This window comes from Anabrus simplex, chromosome 1 (genome assembly GCF_040414725.1).
Source record: "Anabrus simplex isolate iqAnaSimp1 chromosome 1, ASM4041472v1, whole genome shotgun sequence".
Taxonomy (NCBI): domain Eukaryota; kingdom Metazoa; phylum Arthropoda; class Insecta; order Orthoptera; family Tettigoniidae; genus Anabrus; species Anabrus simplex.
The window spans coordinates 1,422,749,850-1,422,770,642 of NC_090265.1; the positions used below are offsets into that span (position 1 = coordinate 1,422,749,850).

The 20,793-nt window shown below is 38.6% G+C and overlaps 1 protein-coding gene across 6 annotated transcripts in view; it reads right to left on the reverse strand.

Moving 5' to 3' along the window:
- The window catches only part of LOC136858385 (E3 ubiquitin-protein ligase Arkadia), a 321,712-nt gene that overhangs the window by 63,035 nt on the left and 237,884 nt on the right, over positions 1 to 20,793 (reverse strand). For all 6 annotated transcript variants that reach the window (XM_067137889.2, XM_067137892.2, XM_067137888.2 and 3 more), the window contains 2 exons: positions 10,253 to 10,374; positions 9,080 to 9,176 (listed from right to left, as the gene is read on the reverse strand). In XM_067137889.2, the coding sequence (XP_066993990.2) occupies positions 9,080 to 9,176; positions 10,253 to 10,374 (219 nt within the window). The remainder of the gene's footprint in view (positions 1 to 9,079; positions 9,177 to 10,252; positions 10,375 to 20,793) is intronic.

A 20,793-nucleotide genomic window follows, 5' to 3' on the forward strand; every position in this document is an offset into this window, starting at 1 on the left:
GAGAGAGGCATGTTAATTACCTGGGAATGGGCAAGAAGTTATCCAGGTATAAGCAGGCAGTAAGAGCTGGGGACCATAAATCTGTCAACTTATTTGAAAAGATATAGTAAAATCTCGCAATATGCACTGAAATAGCTTTATGAAAGTGCTGAAAGCATCCATACATAAGTAACAGAACTAAAGTACCACTTATCATCACACAGAAAACAATTATTTAAGAAAATTATTAATTTTCGTACGCGAGTCTAAACTTTCTGACATAAGTGTCCATCAAATATAATATAAACACAATTGGTTCAACTCATTTGCGGTTATTGTCATTTGGCGTAAAATTGCGGTGTGAGACTTTTTTCTGAAAAGTCAAATAGGGTACATCAGGTAAGTTATACATGTGGGTTTGAAGTGAAATAAACATGGACTAATAAAAGTACAATTCATGTAATGTCATAACAATGGCATACCAGCAAAAAAAGAAAACTGTCCAACATGAGACGCGACGGGCATTACCCCAAACCATTTGTATCCAATCTTGTACGAGTAACGTGCCCGTCCACCCTTTTTCTTGAATATGAACGTGGATCACTGGCGGAAATTTTGCTTTAAGCATTGTTTTACGTTTTAGAACAATGTAAGGTGCAAGCTTTCTGCCATCAGCTGTTACAGCAAGCATTGCAGTACATCGTCGTTTTTTGTTTCCGGTAGCACATACGATAACACTGTATGTTCCATTCTTATTGACTGTTCGACTTTGTGGCATATGGAAACTGATTGGCGCCTGAGCTGCGATTCCCATAAGGGAGATCAAATATTCCTTCACTTTACGCTTCTCAATCACAAAGCGATGAAAATGGTCGAAATCATTCATCATTTCTCTTCATAAAATTAATCGAGCCTCGGCCAACCTTCAAATCAGAGACACTGATTCCATGTGCAGCAGCTATTTCTCATTCTTTAAAATACAGCATTTCGTGAGAAATGGCTTATCCAACGTTCCATAACAAAATCATATATTTAAGCAGATCCTCCTCTACTTGCGGAAACTTGCTGATTTTGGTCCGGAAATGCTTTGCGTGACTTGTTGGCCTCTTGAAGTGCACTTCTGTTACCGCGATAACGCACGTTTCATTTGGACACTGAATACTTGCTGTCCGCTGCCCTATTCCCGTATGTTTCGGCGTAACTGATCATCACGAGTTTGTATGATGCAGTATCACTCGAATACTGTAGACTGACAAACAATTTTGAGATCACAGAATGTCCTGTACCCGAAACACTCGTAAAACTAGTGCAGTGGGATTTCCTGCCGGCTAATAACAGCACGTTGCCCTGTATTTGGAATGCCCACTTTCACAATAGGAAGCCTGCTACTTGAGTAGTTGACATCTTTATTTCGAAAAGCATCCGGAGCTGCGTGATGGATGTTCGAAATTGTGGGTGCATCAAATAAGTGAACATTTCATTTTCTCCACTTTGGACCCAAAAATACTGGTATATGTAAACTGTGCAAGGGCATTAATTACGCAAGAAAATAAGGTAGTTTCCTTTATCATACGGTAACATGAACGGAAATTTATAGGCATCTCTGAACACATTGAGATAACGTTTGTTATATTTTTTGGCCATAACGTGAAAAGAAAATACCAGAAACTGTCACAGACACAACCCGCTTAAAAAGCATTAAAATTATGCACATAAATGTGTGGAAGTACCACATACAAACCAATTCAATATGTCCCATACATTATTAACATACGACTTCGACAGAGGGGGGGAAAGCATAGAAATGCAAGAAAAAATATGTGGCCTACAACTCCGACGAAACTACACACAGAAACGATGTTAACAGCGCGCGAACAACACAATAACAAACTGATTCTTTCATCCCGATTAACTAAGTCGCTAGCGCATGCTAGCCCTGAATTCCCAGCTGTAGAAAGCGCACACGCTGCTGTGGTGAGCAGGAAACACGATACACGAAGGCGACGGACGAAACACTCACGAAATAAAGCATCAAATAAACACACTTGAAAATGAGGTTTCGTAAATTACACAAGCACATAAGAATTTATCTTTTATTCTCGGGGAAGAGTGTTGGCTGTACTAGAGGTTATATTGGTCAAAAAAAGGAAGTAAAAATAAATTAGAAAATCAGAAGACAAGGTAAAAACCGGAAAGTTTCCGGGTAAATCGGAAGGGTTGGCAGGTGTGAATTGCAGATCAGGCTCACAGCACGCATCAGTTCATTAGGCTGAATACAAATTTGATGTCAGATTTGCAGTTTAGAAAAATAAATCTATGATTGAAATTACACTCATTTTTTGTCATAATGATATGCAAGTACGCTGGTCAAAACACGTTGTCCTTTGAGCAGGTTCCCTGAGTAACATTTAGAGTTTTGACTATTACCTCGGCATGTACTACAGTTATTATGGTTTTAAAAGCACATGGTAACTTATTTCAAGTCATTGGACTGAATACAACAGGCTGGATATTATAAAACTGCAATTAATATTCCCACAACACGTGATGTAAAAAGCAACAGCATCACCATCTGCTCCCAGTTTGATATCATACGTAACGATAGTGATATAGATGTTGATTCCCATAGCGAATCTGAAATACTTATTCTGAATGAGTAGCCTACGCAGCGACCTCCACAGTATGCACAAGCCATGCGTCTTGGTACATCAAATCAAATCAAATCACATCAAATCAAATCAAATCAAATCAAATCAAATAAAATAAAATAAAATAAAATAAAATAAAATAAAATCGAATCAAATCAAATCAAATCAAATCAAATCAAATCAAATCAAAATCTCTTTATTTGCAAATGAGGTGTCTACCTCAGTGGCAAATGGTACACTAAAATACATCATTGTCAACCACTAAATTTTAAATTAACAAGAGAAGACAAAAATTTTCCTAGAATACAATATTATACAATTTATGCTAAGATTTTTTTCTATTAAACACACAGCTCATCCTTAATAAATTTACATTGTTTACAAAATTCTACTTATAATAATCTCCTGTACTTACAAACATAGTCAACTCATATACAGTATGTGGAATTACTTCAAATAATACTATACAACTGGTATAAGATTAAAATTTACAACGCATTTATTTATTTATTTTTTACCCATTTTGGAACCTAAGTTGCGTAACGACCTGCTGCGTCTTAACCAGAGCCCCTTTTGCCACCACTTTTCAGAGTTCCTGAAGGGCCTTCACAGCTACCGTAGCGGTCCCAGGGCCCTCGAAGTCCCCACTGTACTTCACCCCTACAGGCAGTCCCCTACTTTGGCTGCCCAAACTCCATAGACCAGGGTATGGAATTTATAATAATAATAATTTCGTGTGGCTATTTCTAGCCGAGTGCAGCCCTTGTAAAGCAGACCCTCCGATGAGGGTGGGCGGCATCTGCCATATGTAGGTAACTGCGTGTTACTGTGGGGAGGATAGTGCTATGTGTGGTGTGTGAGTTGCAGGGATGTTGGGGATAGCACAAACACCCAGCCCCCAGGCCATTGGAATTAACCAATGAAGGTTAAAATCCCTGACCCGGCCAGGAATCGAACCCGGGACCCTCTGAACCGAAGGCCAGTACACTGACCATTCAGCCAACGAATCGGACAGGGTATGGAATTAATTTATTCACACACATTTTTTATTTACAATAACCTGCACTTGTCGAATGCCGATGAAACTCTGTGAATAGCTTACAGAACAAGCCTGCAAATGCTTCAGTCACGAAAATATATAATACAAATGAATATAATTGAAGTATATATCAATTTTAATAGGATCCTGTAGATTCTTTAGAGATGCAGAACAGTTGAGTAACATGAGTAGCATTTGCAGGTTTGTTCTTTAAGCTATTCAATGAGTTTCGTCGGCATTTGAAAGCACAGTGCCAGACATTGTGTATGTTGTGCTGATCTTCAGGAGCTAGCATCTTACTTTATTTAAGTGACTTGTCTTCGACTTCTACACAATTTTGGGACTTCAAATTTATTAAATTGTGTTGTGACTTCGCACCTGGCAGTGTCTGCAGGCTTGTTCAATGAACTGTTCACCTCTTCTCGTAAACATTTTAAGGCACAGTGCCGGACATTGCGTGTATTGTTCTACTCTTCAGGGACTTGCGCCTTGCCACATATAAGTGACTGATCTTCGACTTCTTCTGGATTTTATGATTTAAAATCGTGCAGTGCTAACCCCTATTGTCTTATATTGCTTCTTGAACTGTTAATTTTTTGTTTTCCTATGCACTGTTTTTGTATTTTTAATTGGCTGATGATGACCCAGATTGGTGGTCGAAACCAGTACTGCTTTTAACCAAATAAGGATGTAACACTACATTTCTTATTTACTTGTACTGAATAGTCTGAACCACTTAATTTCTTGTTTCAATTCAATTGTGATACAGTTCAATACGGAACATTATGACATTTTTATCTTTAAATGGATGTAGCGGCCTCAGCCCGTTATAATGTTGTAGTAATCAAAAGCCTACTGGCAATAGCCAGTGTCTCTTTGTTGTTATATAAATACCTCCCTAATAATAGCTTTAATGGGAACAACATGTCTTTTAAAAATGTTGCCCGGAGCTTTTCTGCAATATAGCCATACTCCCTATTTTAGGACCTTAAAATTGGCATAAAAAGTACGAACGATATGTGAGTAAATATGGTACAAGTACTCCACACATTGCATTTATTTAATGCTGACTGAGCCCACCCATGCATCAGCAGTCAACTGTCACTTGTTTTTGAATTTCACCTGCTTAAGTCCATTTTCACACAATGCTGTTTGTGCTTGTACTTTTCCAGCATGAAACATGCGTCAAACACATTGCACTTGGACAGGGGAAGGGGAGGCAGGATGGAGTATGAGTTTCTGTTGTTTGACCTATTTATTTGGACTATGCTAGCAAGCATTTATGCCTCCAATATTCTTGCCCATACAGCATACCTGCCAACCTTTAGAAATCAAAAATAGGAAGATTTTTTAATTCTTGGATTTCATGAAGTGTATTGCGCCACGGTCTCGGTAAAAAGAGGACAAGATAAAAGGCATACATATCTACAGTTACAATGCGAATTAACCATTACATTTAAAATCTTAAACTAAGAAAACAAAAACGATTGCAAGAAAATGTACCTAATAATCGTTCTCATTTATGACACATACATACGAATAGTAACATTTAGACAGATAAGTCAAGAACTGACTACAACTTACCAAATGGTGAAGAATATACATATGTAGGTGATAGAGAATGCTGTGTTTACTTGCTTAGCATTGAACTGGCAGCTAACTTTGCCCTCTTCAACAATGCACTGTCATACTGCTGCTCATAACACTTTCCACTTAGACTTGATTTGACCAACAATAGTTTACTGAGATTTTCGTCATTCAGAGATGATGGAAATTGTGTCCTCGTCTTTTTTACCTGGCTGAACAATCTTTCACACTCGGCATTGCTATGTGGAATTGTCAATATTGAGAGCATTACTTTGTGATTCTATCATATTTGAAACACCCATCTGCATCTCGTATATCCCCTATAGCAGACCAAGAACAATCTACTCTTTCTTCTTGCACAACAGACAATGGTAAATCCTCCACTTGGAGAGCAAAAAACTGGCACTGTAATGCATCCATTGGTTGTTTGTCATCTTCACCATCTTTCACTGGCAATATAACAGGAAACTTTGAAACAAAATACTTTATGGCATTGAAGGAAGAAGTCTGCAAAGAATTTATCTGAGCTACTTGAGCATTAACAAAAACATCACTATTCAAATTTATGAATAATATAATCACAAACTGCAATAAAATAGTTCCTGGCATGCAAATAAAAGTTTTTCTTCTCCTCAGGTGCCAGATTTTCTACCAGACGAGATGTTGAACAGCCAATTACTAAATCATCATCAGCTTTCTGTTCTCTCTCGTGTGATAGACCACTTCTAAAACTGTAGGATATTTTTTTTTTAATAACCACTGGCTTAATACACCTACACAGAATGTCCTTCAACATATCCGTCAGCACTGATCTTATGACATGAATGTGAGGTGCTTGCGACTGAAGAACTTTTAAGTTTTCTCAAATGTAGGGATGATAAATGCCAGAAATGACCAAAATGCTTTATTAAAGTTTGAAGACAGAAAAAGAAATAGTCTCTCCTCTTGTGAAATACTGGCAGTGCAACTAGACTCCTTTATTTTCTTCACAGATGGAGATGAACTACTCTCCGCCTTCCTTTTTCCAGAAATAACAGAAGCTTGGTCTTGTACTCTACTGACACAAGGACCACGTTCCATTTCTGTATCTCATGTGCCTATAGCTTGGGAATTTGGAAATACTTCAGAGATGTGTCTGTGCCATTGGGCCGCTTTACCTCATCCTTTAAAAAACTTTGAAGTGGCTCCCACTCTGAAATCAATCTTTCCAAACATTTTCCCCAAGGATAACCAGCGTGTACACACATGCTTTAATATTTTTCTAACATCAGTTTGGTAAAAAGCTTGATACATTTTTCAGATGATCTTTTCTCTTCGAGCTTTTGTCTAAATAATAATAAATATCAATTAGCATCTCATCAATTTTGACAGGAAGGGAGTCTGCACCCTTCATGGCAGCCAAATTAATCAAATGACATGGGCATCCCATAATAATAATAATAATAATAATAATAATAATAATAATAATAATAATAATAATAATAATGTTTTCGCACTGCTCTCTTAGTTTAGCAGCAACACCGTTTTTTCTTCCCATCATAACAGGAGCATTATCTGCGCTAAAAGCTATACAGTTTGCCATCGGAACGTCATACCTTTTCAGAACATCCAGGAGCAAATTAGCAATATTAATACCAGTAGAATTGCCTTCCAAATTTTCCATGGATAACAAACGATTTTCAATCTTTTTCACTTCTTTGTTGAAAAACGAGACGATGATAGAATAGAGCTTACTATCTTTATCATTGCTACCATCAGTTGAAATCGCAAAAGGTTCAGTCTTTAAAGTTTGAATCACCTTACTATCTGCATCACGGGCTATTTCATTAATTATGGCAGATGTTTTTGTTCTACCACACGCATATTTCTTCGCAATGTCTGAATCTGAGAACATCTTTCTGAACAATGGCCCTGCGTGATCAGAACAAGACAATGCAAGGTTATGTTCGACAATGAACGCCGTGAGCAAACATTCTGCTTGAGTGACTACATCATCTTCCTTCCCACCTACAAAAAAAATACTTAATTTTTTGTTCCTCTTGAGACAGCTAGCACTATCTTTGTGTTTCTGTGTGACACTGTGAACTACAATATCTGTTTTCCCTCCATGCAAGATATTAATATCACACCGACACACGGAACAAAATGCATAATAGTTTCCTTTATTAGACTGTCAAATGAACGGAAATTCAGTTTTATAGGTATCCCTGAACACTTGGAGATAACATTTGTTATGTTTTGCAGTCATCATGTGAAGAGAAAATACCACAAACTGTCAGCGACACAACTCTCTGAAATACATTGAAGTCATTGAAATTATGAACTTTCATCAACACAAAAGCACTGAAATACGCGAAACTACCACATACAAAACAGATCAATATGTCTCGTACATTATTAACATATAACTTCGACAGGGGGAAAAGCACAGAACTGCAAGAAAAAACACGTGGTCTAAAACTCCAACGAAACTACGCACAGAAACGAGCGCGCGAACCACACAATAACAAACTCACTCTTTCGTCCCAATCAACGGAGTCCCTAGCGGTCGCTAGTGCGCATGACCTTCTCTGACTCGTAGGATGATTGCCGTCCCAAATTCCCACCTGAACAGCACACACGCTGCTGTAGTGAGTGGGAAATACGATACACGAAGGCGACGGATGATCCGCCCGCCAAATAAAGCATCAAATACCGGTAAATATGCTTAAAAATGAGGTTGTGTAAAGTACACAAGCACATAAGACTTCGTCCTAGGTGAAGAGTACTGACCGTAATGCAGGTTATATGGGTCAAAAATAGGAAGAAATAAAAATAAATAGGAAAACCGGAAGACAAGTTAAAAATTGGAATGTTTCCGGGTAAATCGGAAGGGTTGGCAGGTATGCCATACAGTTTAATAACAGTAGAGGCGATTTGGTCCCAAACTAAGCAATTCTCGGCAAGTTTATCCCAGGCCTGAGCGTTGATACAGTATTTGTGACCTTCGTTTACAGTGGTCTTTATAGCCCTTTAAAGGAGCACCACAGGGTCTCATGCCTGAAAAACGCTTACGAAACAAGCACTACAAAGCCTGGTGTCGTTAAAATTGCAAACATCCCAGTCCACCTAGAATGTTCCTTATGCATTCTCAAGAACTGCGAGTTTGGAAACAAGGTTCTCCCATTTGATATTTCTACCTTCCACTAAATGCCACCTTTATTATACTGGTCGAAATAGCAGAGCTAGGATCATCATCTCGTTGTCCTGTTTCAAACTGTCCATGGCCAGGGAGTAAAACTGCTTACTGTTCTGCAGGTTTCTTAAAATCTCTACAAAATATTTCACTTTATCTGGAGGTAAGGTGAGTTTAACAATGTCCCTGCCCTTGTTCAACATCTCAATTTCTACCGACTCTACGTCAATTTAGTACAGCAATCAAAAAAGTTATTAAATTGCATTCTATCTGTGATAACATGAAACTAACTCATCTACGATAATACGTTTATTTTCTGATGTGCCCTCCTTTAAAATAATGCCATCGATACATTGATATTAATGTGTGATGCACAGCTTTTATGTAGAATCATTGACAGGGGTTGTTTCAAATCACTCTCCAACATAAACAATACAGAATTTTCTGCTACCAACTGTACAGTTACTAAAAAAACAAAACAATGAGTGCATTGTACTGTAGAAGTTCATCGCAGGTAAAATTTCCTCAGAAACAACTGAAGCTATAGATATGATTGAAGTGGCTATTTACAGGGTTTGTATCTACATGGGAGGTGAATTATATTTTGATAATAATTAAAAGACTATCAACAATGAGAACAATGTTACTCACCATAGTCGGAGCAATGCTGATATGAAGGTGGTGCATCCGATGACCAGGCTGATGGTAGTGGTAAAGATGATGATGCACATGTTGATGTGTACTCTCCCTAATGACGAAAAGAATGTTAATATTTTAAAGTAATATAATTATTCTTACTATTCTACCTACAAAACTTTAATAATCTACAAGTATGAGTAAAATACCAGAAATATTTATTTCAGTTAGGTATTGAATAAATTCACAGAGTCTTGCAGACTGAAAGCTGAAATGCATAACAGTCTATAATGAAGATATACGTACATATGTATGTACAGCTTTCATACATTCTGTTTCAACAACAATGAAAGGAATCAGAAAATCATTTCATTTCATAATTTTGAACTGTCGAAACAACCAATTTTGATCACATGCATCTCTCAATGTAAGAACACCACCAATAATAGTGATGAAAATGTTTTCGAGAACTGATTCCTAGTCTTGATCAAGGAGAACAGATTAGGAGAATAAAATAAAATATAACTGCGCTGACCATGGTGTATCTATTGTATTTTGGCAATATACAATATGATTTCTTCTCACTTAACCTCTACCCCCTAATGTTACACCCAGTCTGCCTCGCTACATTAGTGAGAAGGCCTAATTTTCGTACAGTAGTTTTAATTTTCAAATAGATTTAATACTTTTCCAGTGTGGAAGATGCTGGTGGTGATAAGTGTTTTAAGAGGAAGAACTGGGTGACCATCCTATCTTAACACTAATCAGAGGGGAAAACTCCAATCCTTCGGAGAATGAAGGAGTTGGCAAAATAAAGGGAAGGGCCATGAAGAGCGTGAAAATGAGACTCCCCAAGCCTTGCAAACCTAATACCAGGGGCCGATGACCTTCGATGTTCAGCCCCTTTAAACAACAAGCATCATCATCATCATCATCAAACCTAATACCATCAGAGTTGGACAGGTGAAGGCAAGAAGCCTAGCACAAATACGTGGATGCAATGTCAGATTCAGACAGAGAAACGGTAGTCACCAATGTAAGTTCTCAAGATGAAAGCCCTGGGCCCCCTTTTAGTCACCTTTTATGACAAACAGGGGATACCGTGGATATATTCCACTGTCCCAGCCCACAAGGGGAAGTGTGGGGAAGAGAAATACAGAACAATGTAACCAACAAAGATCTACTTACATTCCCATGGTAGGTGGTGAGCTAACCACAATTTCAGTCTGGATATCAGGAACCATGGAACCTGGAGGACCAACCATGCCACCAGAAGAAAGAAGGTCCACCTCAGGGGACTGACCTGGGACCTGTAAAACAAGCACCAAGACACACATTTTTAACCTAAATTATAACAGGCCTAACCAGAAAGTAGTACCTTATTTACCAACATCTACATTCATGTTTCCTAAACTACTGGTACTTCATATTTTTACAATACTCAAAAAAAGTTTTGCACATTACAATTTCACACATGTTCACAGTATGCACTGTAGGCTGTCTGAGATGCAAGACGATGCTAAACCCAGATCAGGTTTGATATTTGTCCAATAGGAGGCATTTGTCAAGTCGGTTAGTTTAACATTACGTGTATAGGGAGCATATGTAGGACTGAAGTAAACATGAAAAGAGTATACATTTCTGCTACTAACAGCAGATGAATTGTGACATTGCTGCAAGAAGGATGGCAATAAGCGGATATCACTGCTCATGCTGGATCATGTTAGAGCGATGTCTACTGAGTTTGGAAAAGTTTAGCGAGACACTTATGTTTACTGATTGACAACGGATGGGACACTGAACCAAAATAACTCACAGGGAGGACTGGTACTTCTTGCTTTCAGCATGTTGTAGGCCCACTGCTACTGCCATCTTGTTCCGTGAGAATATTTGGCGAGCCACTGGAGTGAATGTGTCAGATGTGTGAATGTGTGAAAATCAGCTGCATGATGAAGGACTGATATCAAGGAGGTCTGTGCCAAAAGCTCCTCTTAAACCACACCATAGGGGCAGCCTATGTGAGGTGGGCAACAACTCACAGCCAACGGCATCATGAACAGTGGAAGCGTACAATCTTTTCTGATGAGGTCACCATAAGCTTGCAGCCATTCAATACGAGCAATTGAGTGTGAAGATTATCCAATCAGGTGAGAGATTGAACGAGTCCTTCGTCCTGGAGCACCATCAGAGCAAGGAAATTCAGTCATGTAAACAAAGAACTGTGTGAATGAGAAACGGCTCTATGTGGGACAATAAGGAAGAATTGGGGACTTTCTAAGGAATTCAGTGAAGAAAAAATGTTGAAAACAGGGGAAATGACTTTCGACAGGGACAATGAAGTATTGCTATATTCATGGAGGGACAAAAAAGTAATAAGCATGGTTTCAACAGAACATTCTGCAGAAATAGCTTAAGTTCCAAACAGATTTGGGAAAATAAAAATGAAACCTGTAAGCATCACTGATTATAATCAGTTTGTGCACTGAGTGAATACAGCTGACCAGTATTTGGCAAAGTATCCATTCATGCAAAAAACAGTGAAGTGGCAAAAAAATGTTTTTCTATATTTTGCAGTGTACATTTTTTAATGCATTCAGGCTTTTCCAAAAAATCCAAACTCAAAAATAACTTGTCTGACATTCATGCACACAGCATGTAGACCAGACATGAAATCAGACATTTCCCAACTAGGCAGTGCAGAGTGTGCACGAAAATCAACAACTGGCATGAAACTAGGTAGTTCTGTGGCAAGTGCGTGTGCCTCTCTATCCAGGAAACTGTCAAACCTAGTACCATTGCCTCAAGTACTATTAGCAATCATCCTCAAGGAATGTTGAAATTTTCAATATTATACCTACGATTGTTTTCTTACAGTATCATTTAATGTAAAATAGTGTGCTATACAGCTGAAGGGATTTAAAAGGCTGTGCTGGAGGTTTAAAGTGCCCAGTGAGGAGCTGGTAGTGAATGTGTTAATAAATTTGGGAAACAATCTAAATTATTCTCCCATTATTGAGGTTAAGAGAGATTGGTGGCACTCCTCAGATAAAACCAATCGTGGGCATTAGGAGAAAGGGAATCTCACCCCACTTCCCTTTTTGTCACTGCAACATCAGACATTATACCAGATATTTTGAGTGTGTCGACCATTGTTACATGTCGTATTAGTCTCGAGGCGAACAGTATAGGTCGACTATTGCCAGATACCATTACTGAGGTATATTAATCCATAGCCCAATAAAGAAGACGACAGATTTTCGGAACAAAGTATTTAAGGGCTAAGTAAAGTAAAAATTTCTAAATTACCAATATTACAGTGATATAATAATTACCCTTTCGAGATGATCCAAGAATAATGTAGGCAGCTGGGGCTGTACCTTAATTAAGCACATGGCCGCTTTCTTCCCACTCCTAGCTCTTTCCTATCCCATCGTTGGCATAAGATCTACCTGTGTCGGTGCGACATACAGCAACTTGTAAAAGAAAGTAATCTAGGCAGCCTTTGATAGCCAAATTGAGGCTATTAATTGATGATATACATAATTATTTGGAAAGCTGGAGTAAGAGTAAATTTGAATTCGGTGTAACCTGATAACAGTAGTTTCAATTTGAGAGTTGTAAGCAGTAAGTTCAGACCAAAAGGGGTCCAGTTTCTCGTACATTATTGTAATGAATGCGGAAACACTGAGGGCTATGATGGCCAGAGTAGTGAAGGGAGAAATGGAGGCACAGGTTGAGGTGATCAGAGAACAGTTGGAAGGAGACATAATGAGAAAAGGGAACTCTTACAGGTACAACATGCTGATTTACCAGGTCAAATTAAACTTGAACAGGACTGCTGTAATGAGAATGTGAGGAAACTTGATGATGAGAAGATGACTGAAGCATTTGAACAGAGAGCTAAACTAGAACATAAAGTCAATGAAGTAGTTGAGCGACTACAGAAGTTTGAGGTTAGACTCACAGACAAGATCATCCAAATCGATACTTGAATGGCGACACAAGAGAAGAACGCTGATTGCAAATTCCAAAACTGATCAAGTGCTATAGCTCATTCCATGTTAAGAAAACAGCATTGCTCTTGTGACAACACGGTTGCCATATCGAACGGCTCTACTCAACACCGTCACGTAAAAGCGGAGGCACATAAATTTGTGAAATTTAGTATTTAAGTTCAAGACAAAAAGCGGAAGAAACTAAGCTACAAATTATTTTTATAAAACGAATGGGACGGGGGACTTACAGGGGCTATTTTTGGTTTCTACAGAATAAGAGGTAAACTACGGCGCATAAAAACAACTTCAGCATTGAAGTATAAGGCAAATTGGAGGAGAAAAGACAATTTTTATGGGCTCAAGGGGTGAGGGATGCATTTAATTGCATTTAATAGATTTCTCCAGGCAATAAAGGCTAGAAAACAGATCCAACAAATAAATACTGTAGATGACTGTACAAAAGATCAGAGTATTACTATTAAAGAAAGAAATCACACACGTAGGCTTATCGCATAACTCTCATTCAACACAAGATAATTACGCACTGATTTAAAGCCTAAAAACACACACCCAACAAATAAATACTGTAGATGACTCCACTGCAGAAGTGAGCTGCTGGCAGTTCACAGAATGAGGGACTACACAAGGCTTGTACCAGAGCAACACAGAAGAAGGAAAATGAAGGAAGGCAAAGAAGCGATGGCTGTTTCTGTAATTGTGCTTCCTCCATACAAATGTATTTATGAAAAAGAAAATGTTATGTAGTTATTTTAATCTCTTGGGCAAAAATGCCTCAAACTTTTTATCTTTCATAATACATTACAAAGTACAGTATAATATCCCTTCATCACAAGGAATTATGGGTGTCTCAGAGCTGGTCCATAAGAGAAATACTATTTTCTTAACATAGAATGAGCTATAGGCACCGTGCGCGTCGCTCTAGCGGCCGGGCGGAGAACAACACGTGAGGCAGACTCCAGACTCGCAGTAGCTGTTCTGTTATGACTGAGCGTGTAGTCACTCAGATAATAATGGCAGAGAAAAGGAGATCAAGTAAACGCAATTGTTGTGTTGTCGGATGTTCCAATACTTACGCAAATACGGGAAGTGAAGTACAAATTTATTGTTTTCCAAAACGAGCGATAGATGTGGACCGAAGGAGGTGATGGATAATACAAGGAGTTAACCAAACGAAGTAAGTAGGAGGCCTACACATGTTCAGAGATTGCACATATTTGCAATAAGTTCAGTTGATCCGATTTAATTTAATTTTTAGCACTGGTGGATCACTTTGGCAACCTAAGATAATAATAATAATAATAATAATAATAATAATAATAATAATAATAATAATAATAATAATAATAAAAGTAAATATCTGCACTCACCTGATCTGTGAGTTTCACTGGGATTAACCCCCTGCCTGCGAGCCGGCCAGCTAAAACTAGTAGGCGTTTTACTGCCGGGTGCAAACTAGGTGAATCCCCTACCTCAAGGGCCACACACAGAATAGGCCAGTTCATTAAACGGTCTTCCTTCAAAGCATAAATATAAATTCTACACTATCACAGTTTCATTATCTGTCATAATTCGTCAACTAAGAGATAAGTACCCTTTCCCCACGCATTACAAATTTGTGATACCATAATCTCATAACATCAAATACAAATAACATGTTTTCCTCATGTGACTGCTAGCTCCTGATGAGAAATACGAAACAGCTCGGAGACAGACCGGAGTACAAATTAAAAAAGAACGTAAAATGGATAAAACACTAAATTCCGCTATAATAAATCTAGAATTCCGCCAAAAACTCCGCTGTCCGCTAAATGATATATTTCTCTGCCGACAGTCTTCTAATTCTGCCAAATTTAGCGGAAAATCCGCTAAGTTGGCAACACTGCCCACTAAGTCCAGCCTATGTTCCGACAATATTTCCGGATGAATCCCAGAAGAGGAATGTGTCCCCGGGATCCAGCTTACAGCGCTTGCACTGACAACTCAAACGATTTAAAAGGGAAGTATCAGACGGAAAAGTTTCAAGTACAGTTTGCCCAAGTTCCGTGGGAACAGATGCATCTGAATTTCATTGTTCAGACTTCATGTTCAATAAATGAAAACGACGTAAATACACTTTGGTCTGGGAGAGGACATTACGAAAGTGATAAAATGTGTAGAACGGAAGACGATCATGCAGACATGAAGGGTCCAGGTTTCCAAGGCTACAGCTCCATAAGAAACAATACACAAATGCGTGATTTAACAGGTGTGAACTTCAATGTCTTTGCCTTGCGTTATTACCAAACTGTAATGTTTCGAAATTATGTAAAGAAACCAGATTATTCATTTTCCTAATGAAAATGAAAATCGGACTGTCCTATTCTGCTTTGAGAGTGTTCACAGGACAACAATTCCACGTATTTTTACGACCGTGCTTATGCAACTGGCACTGCGTACGAAACATTTCATATTCTGGCCTAGTAAAGAAAATGTTCAAGAAACAATGTCTCCAGCATTTAAAAGAAATTACGGTAATTGTCGAGTCATTATTGACTGCACGGAATTTAGGGTGAACAGCCTCCCCAAGTAGATCAGGAGATTGTATTTCTATTCTCAATACAAGGGTTGCTACACTGCAAAATTTTTCATTGTAATCACGCCTAATGGTATGATCGCTTTAAATCTAAATGTTACGGTGGAAGAGCTAGTGACTCATTCATAACAACCATCAGTGGTTTACTTTCCTTCAACCTGGCGATGAGGTCATGGCTGATAAAGGATTTAGGCATCAGAACTAACTTATCTGGCCGCGGTATCATAATCGTGACACCCTCCGTTCTTACATGACGGGAGATTAACAGCTGAGGAAGTTGAGAGTACTTACAATATTGCAAGTGTTAGAATTCACGTAGAAAGGTGTATTCAAAGAATCAAAATATGCAAATATATTACAGAAATTGCCAACAGAACTTCTCCAAACATGTGGATGACATCGTCTATGTGTTGCGTGTTAACGAATTTGCAACCTCATCGAATAACACGAACAACAAATGAACTTCCATAGCATTCTATTGCTTCACTTTCCATTTCACTTCCGTAAGAATGTTCAAAGCAGCTCCCCCAATTGGAGATTCATTTACAAATGCGAGAGCAAAAGTATCAAAGTTATGTCGCCTAGTTTTGATCCGATTTGCTTTCATGCTAGCTGATAATCTTATCTTTTTTTCTTGAAACCATCGAGGGCTTCCTGATTGAGATAGTGTCCAGGGAGATTTTAATTATATGATCTGTATCAACCTGCACTTTGCCGGTAAAAAACATTTCGTCACTCACAGTGTGAAAGGTGTATTTGTCTGGCAAGCGCACGTCGTTAGAGACTTGTAAAAGTTGTAAATGTGATAGCTGTGTCACAATTTCCTCACATTCTTCTCTCTCCACATCATTCACTACCCTGTCTATCAATAAGGTGACTACGGCCCTGCATGATTGTTTGATTTCAGTACTTGCTTCAGCTCGATGCTTTGTACGAAGACTGCAAGGGATGTGTTTTAAAATATCCTCAGTTAATTCGAAGGAGGGGAAGAGATGTCCTCAAAGTCTTTTTACCGAACAGTTCTTCTACGGGTTTGCCTTTTCTATATTTTTCTGTTGACATTGTTTTCGGGTTCGGTTTTCCCCATTGCTGCAGATGGTCTGTTTTGAAGACAACACTTTCATTATTTATATAATACACTAGCGCAGCTACGCGTTTGCAAGTTCTTCTGGCGCCGGCAGGACAGGAACATTCGCTGGTAGAGACATTACGATTCTGGTCAACCTGAACACAAAATAAAAATGCGTACAATTTAGCAAACATGCATCAATTAATCCTTACTAAATAAACTATATAAATTTTTACCTAACTACACCTTGCCTACCTCAAGTTTCACGATATAAGGCGGCAAATTGCCAGACGTTTGTCGGGTGACTTTTCCTGTGATGTATCCGAAACTATTCGAAATTAACTCTTCAACGCCATTCACGTGGCCACTGACAACAAGGTTTCTTCCTTTATTGCATGATGATTCACTTAGATACCCGAAATGAATCGTTTTAAACCCGCAACTTGTTCGAATGTTACACACGTTGTACTGAGACTCTCGCACTGTGCCTCACTTCTTGTTTCAGAACGGGCCACTATGTAGCGCTAGTAGTAACATTTCGATCTATCTGCACGGTGCCTATAGGTGTCATAAAGAAGAATAAAGTCGAACTTGCTGAAATTAAGACACCAATTATTGAGACATTCAGTAAAGCATCAAATGAATTCAGTGACAGCTTAGTTCACGCCAGAGATGAAATGATATTAAAAAGATTGTACAATACGAGAGTTGAGATGAGGTCGGAGATGTAAGGCAAGAGGTGCTTGGGGAAATCAACAGCATTCAGACCGAGCTCAGAGAAGACAACCAAGAAGTTGTGATGCAAGTACATGAATGAGGGCACAAAAGCCAAAAGGTTGAGGTTAAAGTTGGCATACACGATAAACTTATTAAGGAGATAAGGAAAGAGATCAATGTTCTCAAATTAAAGGAGATGAAGGGTGAGATACTACTCGATTCGGTCCTTAATAAACACAGCCCAGTTGAGCAAGCCAGCCAAACCAACAGTATAGGCCACAAACTACTCAGTAAACATTTGCAGGAGGTGAAGTAGCTAACCCAACAGTACAGGGGGTACATCAACTCCACAAGCCCCAGGATCAGGAGTGGAAGACAAGCTGATGGAAGACAAGCTGAAAAATTTTGGAGGAGGATCTTCTTTAACTCTGAAGGAATTTACTCATGAAGTCAACGACTATATGACAGAACACTGAATAGCGCCCAAGAGAAAACTGAGAACAACAGAGAACCTTTGGACGGAGAGGTGTTAATATGGAGCATTTCCAAGTGGAGGTCCAATGCATTTGAACGGAGCGCTAAACTAGAAAGTAAAGTTGATGAGGTAGTTGGGTGACTTGAAAAGTTTGAGGTTAGACTCACAAAAACTCAGGCAGCGCAACCAGACTTCGAATGCAGGACATACATGAAACTAGCACCTGGAGGCAGTGCTTGTTGTGGATTTAACTAATGTTAGGAATCAAGGCACTAACACAAATGATCAGAGTGCATATCGGAATCAGAGGTTACAGAGATCAAATTGGAAACTTACAATGGGATTGGACCAAGACAACGCTTTGTCAGACAATCGAGTGGAGGAAATGATTACCATGATCGGAGGAACAAAAACCCATGACGAAATTGCTGATACAGGTTAATAAGTCAAGATGACCTTACCAATGAGGAAACCATCCGTGACCATGAGAATTCCGGAACTATGCAGCATAATACCCAGTGTGATATTGTTGGTAGAAGAGAAGAGTCTCGAAAACACACTGATGAATTAAGTAACTCTCGATCTACAGTGGATAAATGGAAGCAACCCATTCAGTCACTATCAAAGGGTAGAGAAGGGTCCACCTATTCAATACCATTAGACTCACCATTGGTGATCAACTGTCAATACGGATCATAATGAAATTCATAATTTATAATATTCAGTCACTAGCTGAATCACAACAATGCCCCAGATTATTGAGAGGGATGCAGGCAGCTTTCAAGCAAGGAGATAGCCAGTTTTCCATTGGCCACATATCCTTCAAATCAGGACTAGACAGTTGTGACCGCTGATACAGGGTTTGTTCGGTCAGATGACATTTTAGATGACCGAAGCAAAATTGATAATAAAATTATTAAGGAACTTCCAGGAACGTATCTTAGAATCCATCAACTCTGTGTCCGTTGTCTTGTGGATACTGAAGCAAGTGTTAAGTGTTGTATCAAAGGCACATATTTCAGAATTAGAGTTTCAAACTCATGCCCCATTAATACCACTTTTGAACATTAAGATCCATGGGATCATCTCTAACCTCACCACTGTGTGCAAAAGTCAAGCACATTTAGACATCCAGATGGAAGATAGCCTTGTATTGCACCTGTTCATCATATTGAGCAAGGATGGAATACAATATCATCATATGGTCAAATTTCTTGTGCAAGTACAAGGCTGTCATAGACATGAATAAGGATGAGATGCGATTAAAAATTAATTTAACCAGAGAAGAAATCAAATTGAACAAGCTTGTAGAAGCCAACAGGAAGAGAGAATATAGACGACCCAGACCTACTCGGAAGAGAAAGAATGGGAAGACATGTTCCTGAATTGAGTCCAACATAAAGAAGAAATTTTATCGGAATTCGAAGGAATGATAGTGATTTGGAAAAGGATGGTGAGGAGCCAAAATTTGAGACACAATGTTGAAGAAGGTAGAAGAAGCCATGGCAGGACAAGAAGACACAGAAAAATTAGTGTATCATTATGCGTCACCAAATATATTTTGATTCAAAGTCAGGAAGGATTCCAAACTTTAAATAATAAATTAAACGTAAACAGATGGGAGTAGTTCAGGCAGAAACCATACCCGATCAGGGAAAAGCATTATGCAAAGGTGGAGCCAATTACACTAGCCTGCAAATTTAAACTTGATCATTACATAAGTTCGAATAGAGATTTTTTATATTTACGGCACGCTGAATCTAGAACTGAAGTCAGTTTTCCTGTATCACATGAGGTTTCTTTGCAAACTCTAAAAGAATATATAAGACTCATGCATATACTGGGTTAATACGCACTATTATCACATGTAAGAAACACTGTTTATCTTGTTATTTTTACTCATCTGAACACACTTATATTACGCTGTTATATTTATGAGCATAACAACTATGCATACGGAGCCAAATGGTCTAAAATTTATCATTCATAAGCCTGGTAATATGTTCCAGCATAGCAAGTCCACAGTTTCAATATTGTATATCTTGCATAATTTTTAGAAACTTTTTTTTTTCTTGCTTTACTTTTATGAGGTGTAGTTGGATTGCCACTCTTCAGTACCCAGCAGTAATCTGCCAGCATGTTTTGGTTCTATTTCCCTTGATATCTGCATTCAATTTCCTTTAGATCCTGCTGGACTGTTTCTCCCTGCTCTTCGCTCAACATTTCTAAGTTCTCAGGGAAATGGTCCAGATGTGACTGTAACATGAGCACCTTAAAGCTCACATTACAGCTTAAATCTTTGAAAGAAACAAGCATTCTGTCCACCATTTGTTTGCAGTCTGGATCCTTTTTATTGCCAGGGAAGTTTTTGACTACATCCTGGAGGGTTTTCCTTGCCAAACAATCGGCTGCACACATAGCGTCTTCAAAATCAGCAAGTTATCAGAAAGTTCTAATATCTGGACCTGGGAAGATACCCTCTTTGATTATGGCACTGCTGATGCCTGGGAATCGATGACACAGATACTGGAAGCATTCACCTTCATTGTTTATAGCCTTACCGAATTGCTTCATAAGTCTTAGTTTGATATGAAGTGGAGGTAATAGCATATTGGACTTTTCAACAAGACATCCTTGTTTATTGTCTTTTCAAGCCAGAAATCCACTGTTTATGTGGCTGCAATTCCTTTTGAATCCATTGTTGTAATCTTGCTTGACTGTCCCACTTCCACAAAAACAGGGATGTTTTGTAGAATCTGCTTGTAGACCTGTCAGAATATTATTTGCCTTTTGTGTTCCTGACAATTTACTTTACACAACATTATCTCAAGATTTTCGTATGTTTCGTGCATAATAGCTGAATGAGCAATGGGAACGGAT